The sequence below is a fragment of the Mya arenaria genome, chromosome 6 (genome assembly GCF_026914265.1).
Source record: "Mya arenaria isolate MELC-2E11 chromosome 6, ASM2691426v1".
Taxonomy (NCBI): domain Eukaryota; kingdom Metazoa; phylum Mollusca; class Bivalvia; order Myida; family Myidae; genus Mya; species Mya arenaria.
The window spans coordinates 34,211,072-34,223,946 of NC_069127.1; the positions used below are offsets into that span (position 1 = coordinate 34,211,072).

The 12,875-nt window shown below is 38.5% G+C and overlaps 1 protein-coding gene across 1 annotated transcript in view; it reads right to left on the reverse strand.

Annotated features, from left to right (window-relative positions):
• Window positions 1-2,714: 2,714 nt before the first annotated feature.
• The window catches only part of LOC128237739 (uncharacterized), a 19,029-nt gene continuing 8,868 nt past the window's right edge, over window positions 2,715-12,875 (reverse strand). The window contains exons 3-15 of the mRNA XM_052953322.1: window positions 12,276-12,474; window positions 7,114-10,184; window positions 6,736-6,921; window positions 6,358-6,543; window positions 5,980-6,165; window positions 5,542-5,787; window positions 5,224-5,409; window positions 4,846-5,031; window positions 4,468-4,653; window positions 4,090-4,275; window positions 3,712-3,897; window positions 3,283-3,519; window positions 2,715-2,774 (exon numbers count right to left, since the gene is read on the reverse strand). Of these exons, the coding sequence (XP_052809282.1) occupies window positions 2,715-2,774; window positions 3,283-3,519; window positions 3,712-3,897; window positions 4,090-4,275; window positions 4,468-4,653; window positions 4,846-5,031; window positions 5,224-5,409; window positions 5,542-5,787; window positions 5,980-6,165; window positions 6,358-6,543; window positions 6,736-6,921; window positions 7,114-10,184; window positions 12,276-12,474 (5,301 nt within the window). The remainder of the gene's footprint in view (window positions 2,775-3,282; window positions 3,520-3,711; window positions 3,898-4,089; window positions 4,276-4,467; window positions 4,654-4,845; window positions 5,032-5,223; window positions 5,410-5,541; window positions 5,788-5,979; window positions 6,166-6,357; window positions 6,544-6,735; window positions 6,922-7,113; window positions 10,185-12,275; window positions 12,475-12,875) is intronic.

Consider the following 12,875-nt stretch of genomic DNA (forward strand, 5'->3'; position numbering starts at 1 on the left):
AATGTACTTGTGATCATTCGTTTAACATATTAAGGCATCAGTGATCAAATGAGATATGGGGTCACTAGGCATTGAAGTTTAACATTCAGATATCAGTGAACTTGTTTACCTCCGGGTCGGATTCATAAATACAAAAAACACAGAAATTTAACTAAACATTGAATATAACTAAAATACAACGAATATACATAAAGCACTCTGTCAAACTTGATAAATCTCTTACAATATTAAACATTGCGGAAGACAAGTAGATACCATTTTATGTTCCAAGATGAAATGTTTTTAATGTTTAATGTATAATAATGTTGTCGAAGTCTCTTTAATTTACTTTTCAACTTTTGGCACATTACTGCAGACCATTGATGTGTAATTTAAATGAAATTAAAACTAGGATGTAAGATTAAATTTCTAGAGGATAGAGAAAAAACATAAACCTGTAATATTACTTTCGTAAAGTTTAAATCGAAAGACAAATCATATTTAAACATTCACGTTGATACAAACGTATGAAATAGAAACATCCACGACATTTAATAGAATGTATTTATGTCAGATCCGAATACTTAAGTTAATGTTAAAACATAGGGATAATACAAAGTAAAAATGTTATATTTAAAATAAATAATTTTCCGAATATGAAAATATTTAAATCGGTATCAGTTTTATCAGAACAAAACTGAACACAACAGAATCAGTGTGTGTATACCACGTGAAAAATTACGTCATATATGTTACGTCAGAAGGCATACATTTGCTTAAAATGAAGACTTAAATCAAAGATAACTTTTCATTTACAACATTATTTTAAATGAAACAAAGGGCGGTCTATATGCCTCGTAAAGAGCGCCGCGTTTGTATCATTTCCGAAATTTGATGAGGTCATTAAACACTTCGACAACCTGTTTCCAAAATAATGTTTTGACAGTGCTCCGTCAGACGGCCGTATTGTGAAAAGGTTTGTCGAAGTGTTTTAAGAAACTAAACTCGCAATCAAATTCTGGTAAAAGACCGAAGGTGGGACTCCGTAAGCGGCGTAGACTGCGTTATGTTTCATTTAAAATGGTAAAGAAATAGTGAAGTTATCTTTGTTTAAAGTCTTTTTTTAATCAAAATATTGCCTTCCGACGTAGCATTTATGACGCAATTTATCACGTGGTATACACACACTGAGAATGCTTAACGTAACTTAAGAACATCATTAACAGCTCATAATACACTGTGTGTTTATTTACAGAAAGTTTTAATTACATGTTACAGCAATAATACACCTGAGAAAACTGTACACACTATGTATAAAGGGACTCATTCAAGGATTTTATATTGGCAACGACGTTTATAAACTTAGTTGAAATCGAGTCATGTTTTTGTAAGATACATAAATGAGCAAACACGGAACATTCAACGTTAGATTCTCATTTGAACAGAATTTGATCGACGCAAGCCTTGAATAATTATCAATAGCGTGATAAAGGCTTTAGGCAAAACATGCTATGTTTTTCAACTTTACTAATTACTATTTAAAATAGATGCCGAAATTTCTTTTTTCATTAAGACAAGCGTTTTCATTCGCATTTTTCCTATGTCTGACTCTATAAAACGTGGACGAGTTCCTTTAATGCTATATTTATGGGTAAATACATTGACTAATTTTAAAACACATACAACAATCGTAAACGCTGTAAAAATACAAGCATACGAACATCTATACTAATATTCACTTTTTTGGTACCATCTGTTCCAAACATTACATATTTAAAAGAGTGAAATGTTACATAAAAAATGTTCTATACAAATATTAAACACACACACAAAATAAATATCCTTATGTTCTATCTAATTTACTATAAATCTAATGCAATTGCTACACACTTCTTAAGATATGAAAGTTGTTTGGAATGCAATCTTATTTCATGATCGACAGAACATTACACAGCATTAGCTCTGAGGGATATCGAGATATCAACGAACTAAAATGCTCAACATATCTTAGTTTTTTTTACTATCATTATACACACAGAATGGTGACATTTAACTCTAATTATCGGCCCTTTGATAAATGTTCAGCTTAGTTACAACGGAATACGACTAGGACGACACGGATCTATTTAAAAAATGTTTTTCTTATGGCATGTATGTTAAGATTATCACTGGACAGCAACTTTGCTTGATGTTGTGTATGAATGAGATGTGGTAAAACACATTGGATGATGTTTCGTTGACTTCGACATAATTAAAATCGATGATTATCTGTGTACGTTTAGACTGCAGTTTTCAGATTCGAGTACTTTTTAGTATCAAATAAAGTTGTTTGGTTTACAGTCGCGACTATCTTCTAGATATCATTACTTAAAAGAGCTGTTTGATTTTAAGGTTCTTGAGTCGATGTGAAGTCATTCAGCAGAACTATGCACAGTACGCATACAGTACACAGAACATTTCATCTTCTCTAAAACATATATGGCGGAACATAGCACGTTGAGCTAATGTTATTTTTTGTTATCATATACTAAAATAAAGATTTTTGCATCCTGTAAATTATGTAATTCCTTACCCAGTATTTCATGTTCTCTTATAAATTGTGGAGTCATACGTTTCTACCTTTGACTTCAATTGTAATACCTTTAGTACAACTGGGTTCTTCAATGTGATATCTTTGCCCAAATAAGTTATATCGGAAATATGTTCCGACTGTATAGTATGTATTTCAAATTCATTTACTTTCCAATGCTGTCGCAAACACTCAATCGCCAATTTAACTTCCTCAACTGTTGACCCTAGAACAGGACAATGAGAAAAACTGATCTCTGATATATGTTGCCCAACAGACATTTTGTCCATTCCTTCTGTAGTATTGTCGGGGGCTCGAATAGGCTTCGTACATATTTTTAATGATACAAGATTCTCAGCTGTCAATATTTTTACCTCTTCAAACTCAATCTTCTCCACAGCAATCTTCATAATAAAATCAAGAACGTGTGTGTCTAGACACATAAAGCGAAACTTGACTAATTTAAACATCTCACCTGGGTGTCGACTTAGAGTTAATGAATGTAGTATTTCAGTGGATAAGTTTTCAAACCATATTCTTCTACACGGACAACTGCATTCAGATATACATTGTAATACATTGTTGCAAACTTTTGTTTGTGCACCAAATAATCCAATCTCTTCTAAATGCGGAAGACCCAAAGTCCCAATCTGTACAGGACGATCTGTTCGGATTGTTTGTAAATGAACACATTCAGATAAGTCTACGGTTTGAATATTCGTTGTATTCACTACGTTTAGCATCGTAAGTTTGCTAGAGAACTGCGACCCGCCAACAACGGACACCCGCATGGGCGGTATCTGTTGTATTAGTGCTGGCTCCACGTAAACACAGAACTCCTCTATGGAAGACGGGTTGATGGTGACGTGTGTAAGGCGGCTGTTATGTATAGTTATCTTAGAGAGATGTCTGAGACCACTCAGATCCAGGTGTGTATCTGTAGGGAATTGTAATGTGAGAAGTATCAGTTTCTGTAGTGCATTACAGCATTGTATGTTGTATATGATGCAATTACCAGTCTGATTTTCAGTTGAGGAATTGACTATAGTTAATTTATATAGCTCTTGACAATTTGACAAATCAAGGGGAACATCCATGGTAACGTGCACTAAACTGAGTTCTCGTAGACTGTTAGAGAACTGCGACCCGCCAACAAAGGATACCTGCATGGGCGGTATCTCTTGTATCAGTTCTGGCTTCAAGTAAACCCAGAACTCCTCTATGGAAGACGGGTTGATGGTGACGTGTGTAAGTCGGCTGTTCTGTATAGTTACCTTAGAGAGATGTCTGAGACCGCTCAGATTCAGGTGTGTATCTGTAGGAAATTGTAATTTGAGAAGTTGCAGTTCCTGTAGTGCATTACAGCATTTCATGTTGTATATGATGCAATTACCAGTCTGATTTTCAGTTGAGGAATTGCTTATAATTAATTTATATAGCTCTTGACAAATTGACAAATCAAGGGGAACACCCATGGTAACGTGCACTAAACTGAGTTCCCGTAGACTGTTAGAGAACTGAGACCCGCCAACAAAGGATACCTGCATGGGCGGTATCTCTTGTATCAGTTCTGGTTTCAAGTAAACCCAGAACTCCTCTATGGAAGACGGGTTGATGGTGACGTGTGTAAGGCGGCTGTTCTGTATAATTACCTTAGAGAGATGTCTGAGACCACTCAGATCCAGGTGTGTATCTGTAGGGAATTGTAATGTGTCAAGTTGCAGTTCCTGTAGTGAATTACAGCATTGCATGTTGTATATGATGCAATTACCAGTCTGATTTTCAGTTGAGGAATTTTTTATAATTAATTTATATAGCTCTTGACAAATTGACAAATCAAGGGGAACACCCATGGTAACGTGCACTAAACTGAGTTCCCGTAGACTGTTAGAGAACTGAGACCCGCCAACAAAGGATACCTGCATGGGCGGTATCTCTTGTATCAGTTCTGGCTTCAAGTAAACCCAGAACTCCTCTATGGAAGACGGGTTGATGGTGACGTGTGTAAGTCGGCTGTTCTGTATAGTTACCTTAGAGAGATGTCTGAGACCGCTCAGATTCAGGTGTGTATCTGTAGGGAATTGTAATTTGAGAAGTCGCAGTTCCTGTAGTGCATTAAAGCATTGCATGTTGTATATGATGCAATTACCAGTCTGATTTTCAGTTGAGGAATTGCTTATAATTAATTTATATAGCTCTTGACAAATTGACAAATCAAGGGGAACACCCATGGTAACGTGCACTAAACTGAGTTCCCGTAGACTGTTAGAGAACTGAGACCCGCCAACAAAGGATACCTGCATGGGCGGTGTCCCTTGTATCAGTTCTGGTTTCAAGTAAACCCAGAACTTCTCTATGGAAGACGGGTTGATGGTGACGTGTGTAAGGCGGCTGTTCTCTATAATTACCTTAGAGAGATGTCTGAGACCGCTCAGATCCAGGTGTGTATCTGTAGGGAATTGTAATGTGTCAAGTTGCAGTTCCTGTAGTGAATTACAGCATTGCATGTTGTATATGATGCAATTACCAGTCTGATTTTCAGTTGAGGAATTTTTTATAGTTAATTTATATAGCTCTTGACAATTTGACAAATCAAGGGGAACACCCATGGTAACGTGCACTAAACTGAGTTCCCGTAGACTGTTAGAGAACTGAGACCCGCCAACAAAGGATACCTGCATGGGCGGTGTCTCTTGTATCAGTTCTGGTTTCAAGTAAACCCAGAACTCCTCTATGGAAGACGGGTTGATGGTGACGTGTGTAAGGCGGCTGCTGTGTATAGTTACCTTAGAGAGATGTCTGAGACCGCTCAGATCCAGGTGTGTATCTGTAGGGAATTGTAATGTGCGAAGTATCAGTTCCTGTAGTGCATTACAGCATTGTACGTTGTATATGATGCAATTACCAGTCTGATTTTCAGTTGAGGAATTTTCTATAATTAATTTATATAGCTCTTGACAAATTGACAAATCAAGGGGAACACCCATGGTAACGTGCACTAAACTGAGTCTCCGTAGACTGTTAGAGAACTGCGACCCGCCAACAAAGGATATCTGCATGGGCGGTATCTCTTGTTTCAGTTCTGGCTTCACGTAAACCCAGAACTCCTCTATGGAAGACGGGTTGATGGTGACGTGTGTAAGGCGGCTGTCCTGTATAGCTACCTTAGAGAGATGTCTGAGACCGCTCAGATCCAGGTGTGTATCTGTAGGGAATTGTAATGTGTCAAGTTGCAGTTCCTGTAGTGCATTACAACATTGCATGTTGTATATGATGCAATTACCAGTCTGATTTTCAGTTGAAGAATTGCTTATATTTAATTTATATAGCTCTTGACAAATTGACAAATCAAGGGGAACACCCATGGTAACGTGCACTAAACTGAGTTCCCGTAGACTGTTAGAGAACTGAGACCCGCCAACAAAGGATACCTGCATGGGCGGTGTCTCTTGTATCAGTTCTGGTTTCAAGTAAACCCAGAACTCCTCTATGGAAGACGGGTTAATGGTGACGTGTGTAAGGCGGCTGTTATGTATAGTTATCTTAGAGAGATGTCTGAGACCACTCAGATCCAGGTGTGTATCTGTAGGGAATTGTAATGTGAGAAGTATCAGTTTCTGTAGTGCATTACAGCATTGTATGTTGTATATGATGCAATTACCAGTCTGATTTTCAGTTGAGGAATTTTCTATAATTAATTTATATAGCTCTTGACAAATTGACAAATCAAGGGGAACACCCATGGTAACGTGCACTAAACTGAGTTCTCGTAGACTGTTAGAGAACTGCGACCCGCCAACAAAGGATACCTGCATGGGCGGTATCTCTTGTATCAGTTCTGGCTTCAAGTAAACCCAGAACTCCTCTATGGAAGACGGGTTGATGGTGACGTGTGTAAGTCGGCTGTTCTGTATAGTTACCTTAGAGAGATGTCTGAGACCGCTCAGATCCAGGTGTGTATCTGTAGGGAATTGTAATTTGAGAAGTCGCAGTTCCTGTAGTGCATTACAGCATTGCATGTTGTATATGATGCAATTACCAGTCTGATTTTCAGTTGAGGAATTGCTTATAATTAATTTATATAGCTCTTGACAAATTGACAAATCAAGGGGAACACCCATGGTAACGTGCACTAAACTGAGTTTTCGTAGACTGTTAGAGAACTGCGACCCGCCAACAAAGGATACCTGCATGGGCGGTGTCTCTTGTATCAGTTCTGGATTCAAGAAAACCCAGAAATCCTCTATGGAAGACGGGTTGATGGTGACGTGTGTAGGGCGGCTGTTCTGTTTAGCTACCTCAGAGAGATGTCTGAGACCACTCAGATCCAGGTGTGTATCTGTAGGGAATTGTAATGTGTCAAGTCGCAGTTCCTGTAGTGCATTACAGCATTGTATGTTGTATATGATGCAATTACCAGTCTGATTTTCAGTTGAAGAATTGCTTATAGTTAATATATATAGCTCTTGACAAATTGACAAATCAAGGGGAACACCCATGGTAACGTGCACTAAACTGAGTTTTCGTAGACTGTTAGAGAACTGCGACCCGCCAACAAAGGATACCTGCATGGGCGGTGTCTCTTGTATCAGTTCTGGTTTCAAGAAAACCCAGAACTCCTCTATGGAAGACGGGTTGATGGTGACGTGTGTAAGGCGGCTGTTCTGTATAGCTACCTTAGAGAGATGTCTGAGACCGCTCAGATCCAGGTGTGTATCTGTAGGGAATTGTAATGTGTCAAGTTGCAGTTCCTGTAGTGAATTACAGCATTGCATGTTGTATATGATGCAATTACCAGTCTGATTTTCAGTTGAGGAATTTTCTAAAACTAATTCATATAGCTCTTGACAAATTGACAAATCAAGGGGAACACCCATGGTAACGTGCACTAAACTGAGTTCCCGTAGACTGTTAGAGAACTGCGACCCGCCAACAAAGGATACCTGCATGGGCGGTATCTCTTGTATCAGTTCTGGTTTCACGTAAACCCAGAACTTCTCTATGGAAGACGGGTTGATGGTGACGTGTGTAAGGCGGCTGCTGTGTATAGTTACCTTAGAGAGATGTCTGAGACCGCTCAGATCCAGGTGTGTATCTGTAGGGAATTGTAATGTGCGAAGTATCAGTTCCTGTAGTGCATTACAGCATTGTACGTTGTATATGATGCAATTACCAGTCTGATTTTCAGTTGAGGAATTTTCTATAATTAATTCATATAGCTCTTGACAAATTGACAAATCAAGGGGAACACCCATGGTAACGTGCACTAAACTGAGTCTCCGTAGACTGTTAGAGAACTGCGACCCGCCAACAAAGGATACCTGCATGGGCGGTATCTCTTGTTTCAGTTCTGGCTTCACGTAAACCCAGAACTCCTCTTTGGAAGACGGGTTGATGGTGACGTGTGTAAGGCGGCTGTTCTCTATAATTACCTTAGAGAGATGTCTGAGACCGCTCAGATTCAGGTGTGTATCTGTAGAGAATTGTAATTTGAGAAGTCGCAGTTTCTGTAGTGCATTACAGCATTGCATGTTGTATATGATGCAATTTCCAGTCTGATTTTCAGTTGAGGATGTTCCTATATTTAATTGATATAGCTCTTGACAATTTGACAAATCAAGGGGAACATCCATGGTAACGTGCACTAAACTGAGTTTTCGTAGACTGTTAGAGAACTGCGACCCGCCAACAAAGGATACCTGCATGGGCGGTATCTCTTGTATCAGTTCTGGTTTCAAGTAAACCCAGAACTCCTCTATGGAAGACGGGTTGATGGTGACGTGTGTAATGCGGCTGTCTGTTATATATATTTTAGAGAGATGTGCACATTTCGATAGGACGATGTGGTCATCGTCGTTTAACGTAGCTTCGTTTAGCCATAAATGCGTCAATGAGGTTTGGAATAAGTTTGAATTATTTGCTATGGAAAGCGTATACTTTTTTATTAAAATTGTTTCCAACTTAATACTGTTTCCTTGCAAAAGTGCATGATCATTGTCAATTCCTAAATCTGAGCCGATTTGTGCGTGTTTCAATGTTATTCGAGGCTTTTTTATTCCATTGTCGCAACATTCCTTGTAGGTCATTGTAATTGTAGATTGATAGTCTCTAAGTTCGGACTCGTGAAAAAAGCCGCCTCTAAAAAACAGCCGTTTCTTTTCATTAAACATATCTAAACACTTGCAACCTTGTTCGTAGTTCATGACACATAAAAATGACAATATATCGGGTGTCATAACAGATTCAAATCTGTTTATAAACATTTTCCATAAATTATTATGAAAATCCAGAGAAGATAGAAATACACAGGCAAGCATCTCTTTATAAGTTTGATGTATAAATGTGTACAGCATGCTTTCTCCTGATATCGTTTTCAAGCTTGTTATCGAAAGAATTCCAGATTTGAGAAGAACCGTCTTTTCCTCATTCTTCAATATTCGCATTTGATGTTCTTCTATCAAAGAGTTATCATCGTCTACGAGTGAATAGGCTGCCAATTTTCCAATACCGTTTATTAGTACTGCTAATCCACTGCATGTGTAATTTCTATCATCAAAGCATTCGGGGAGGGTATGTGTTCGATCATCGCTCTTATATAGCTCACTCAAACCTTGTACGAGTGACTTGTCCTTTTTCTCGACTCTTCGAAACATCAGTTCTATCATATTTGCGTATATATGCGACCTTGTCTTACCAAAGAACGTCAAATCCTTTTTACGAGATTTTGACGTTGTACCGTAGTCTGGACATGTACTATCCACGGCTGTATTCACAAGACATGCTATATTCTGAATGCGTTTCTCGTGATAAACACATAACAACTGCGAGGCTAACATTGGATTTTGGAGAAATTGTTCCAAATGTTGTTTTTTAATAGCAGATAAGAAATCTCCGGCATTATATGAGGTGCTAAAATGCTTGTTCAAACAATTGTTCAAATGATCAACAAGTTGCTCGGACACACCCCGGCTAATAACGTTAATCTGTGCATGTGTATATATACCTGTACTGGGCATATCTATATTTGCAAGTTTCCACGGACGTGATGTAATGAGAACAGTATACTTTCTATTTGTTGCTAAGGGACTAATAATAGGAATGTCACATTCATCTAATCCGTCTAAAATTACCAAACCTGTTTCGTTCGATAACAAATCACAAAAAGCCTTGTTATCCCTTGTCAATTCTGTGTCAACTAATTCTGTATGAGAGAAAATTATATCCTCTAGTTTATCGCATTTGTTTCCCCGTAACTGGATGTAAAATAAATATGTAAACTCAGCTAAATATGCAATGTCATTGAAAAAGTTTTGAGAGTGACTAAACTTCGCTAACGGATTGGTCTTTCCCTCTTGTACCGCGCACCATAACGTAACTAAAGACTTACAAAACGTTGTCTTTCCTACGCCGGCGTCTGCAGAAAGAATGATAATTCGGTTGGAGCTTAACATCTGTTCCAAACTTGTCAGAGGTTCTTCCGATGTAACGTATTTCTGTCTCGATTGAAGAATAACTCTGCTAATGTTTGGAGGAACATAGAAGTCCTCAAGTCCGAACACTCCAGATTCAACGAAGGGGCCAATCATGTACGTGCAGGTGTTGTCCCGGTGATACTTAATAAGGCTTTCTTTTAATTCTGAAACCAAATTTGAATTATTATGCTGCATTTATATTGTTCGGCAAAACGCTTAATCAATATCTATTTATCACATGCATATCATTCTTAAGTTTCCAGTTTGATATAACTATCACTTCTCTCATGTGTAATATAACAATATTACTATGATGGTAGCATGCAATTAAATTTGAATCACTAGTTGCGCAATTGGTAATATTGTAGCAAGTCATTCTATTTTTGTTTTTGTGACAAATATTTTGAATTAAGAAAATCGTCATCCATTTAAATCATTAAAACAAATATATAAATCTCTCATTCACTTCATTTTAACATTCATAAAACGTTCGTCACCGTCTGTAATTTTTAAACCGAAGAAGACGTCATGAAAATATTACAAACTTATGACATCATATAAATGAGTGTGACGTCATCATTTAAAGTTTGATGTTGTGATTCTTAGTCAATATCATCTCAGTACCAATTCAACCTTTAAGCGATCGGACACACACACACACACGCACGCACGCACGCACGCACGAACGCACGCACGCACGCACGCACACATACACACACACACATGATGATAGATACGAAGGGTTTGTTGATGACACTACATGAGACAATATACCAAATATCAAAGCTTTGCGATTTCATAGAAAAAGAGTGAGATTTCAAAGATATTGTAACAAACTATTCAACAAAATAAAGCAACTTGCATGGGCGAACAATATTACTTTTGACCCAAGGGTTTAGCAGGAGAAGATTTTCATTAGGTTAAATTTCAAACTATCAAGTGTACCGGCCTTAAGGTTTCAAACAATTTTTAATCAGAAATAAGTTATCCAAAAGGTATAAAATGAGAATAACATGAGACGCGTTTATACAGCCGATAGATATATTGACGGAAAAACTAACGGATGGAAGTACAGCGTCATACAATAACACATCCCGTCTAAGGACGAGCGTCGTTTGAATCATATATTACACCATTTTATTGATGAGATTAGGTGCCCTTATTTTGAGACTTCCAGCAAAAAAAATACACGCAAAACGCAATTCTATGTATTGTGACAATACGTACGATGCAAATGTGCATGTTTGGTGGCTATTGTCATTTAAGGACAGATTTTATACTTTTGCTAAATTATTGAATTATTTCCGTTACTGATTCCTTAGAACACAGTATTGCAGTCTATGTCGGTAATCAATATTTGAAGCAATAAACATGCACTTCAAAGATCTACATGTATGACGTCACTGTTTATTTGGCCGAACTTGTGTAAATGGTGAACTTTATGGTGCTATTTCATGTTAATGTTTTATAACCGATACGTTTGTTTATGCCTCAATCACACTTGCTTTACGAAAAGGATACGGCGGACCTATGCACCCGAGATCGAAAGATACATCCGGTGGCAACAGAGGATCAATGCTAGCCTCAGGGTCACCCTACAGCGTATCCCTATATTTTACAAACCGTAGGGGTTGCCGTATGATAACAGCACTGAGTAATTACTTTCTTTTATTTCTAGGTTCGACGTAGCAGTTAGTCATACCGTACAGCGGCTTCATGGCGACCCTACGTCGGACAAACGGTGGATTTTCGTTTGTCGTGCGGCTGCCCTATGGTCTATTAAATTAATATAAACTTCTGCGTACCCCCCAAAAATCGCGGTGGCCGCAGGAATTCTATAGGCGCCCTATGGCAGTTTTAAGCCCGCCAACGGTGCCCGTAAGGTGGCCTTGCGGTATGTGGCACACCCTGCGGGCAACGCAAGGCTCCCGTAAGCTCGATGCACGTTATCCGTACGACCCCGTGGCATTTTATGCCGTGTGTGGAGAAGGTATATATACAAGTTGTATTTCTATCCGTCTGCCTTGGTATTTTTAAAAACATACGACAGTGCGTTATCAATTCAAAGGCAGTACGGCCGCCCCAGTTCACCACAATTTCAAAGTACGCCGTGCGGTTACCCTATCATTCATGACTGCTATAGCATGTGACCGTGGATTGCTGCTGCCTACCTTTAATTGCTATGAGTCGTAGATATTTGTAAATGTGACTGACGTATTAATCTATCAATAATACGGAGTGATAAATAGACCTACCCGATTTAAATCTGCCCATCCCAGAAGGTTCCATTTGTTTAAGTATGTCTTGCACCTTCACTTCCAGGTCATCAATTCGGCTCTGTAGTTCAAGTGTTTCTCGATTTGAATGGACAGGAAGCGTTCGCAGGTAATCAACCGAGTCCTTTATGGCCACCACAACCTCGGAGCGCTCTATGATAAGTTCGTCATTCTCCAGCTGGTTATGATAAGACATATACCATTAATGTTATATAAACAATACAATGATGGAATACATACTGTGATTTTGTTTAATAATATAGTGCCTCAGCGACTGAAGCCTTCGTACAATTATGACACGAATGGGGTCCACAATCATACTGGTCACTTACCATGACGTAAATGGAGAACGTGATCAGACTGATCACTTATCATGATGTGAATTTGGAGCCTCGATCAACTTGGCCATATACCATAACGATAATTGGAGTCCCGATCCGCCTGGTCACTTACCATGACATAACTGTGAAACTTGATCCGCTAGGCCACTTACCCTGACGCAAACTGGAGTCTCGATTACCATGACGTGAATAGGAGCCTTGGTCAGCTTGATATTTTAGTATGAAGTGAATTTGAGCT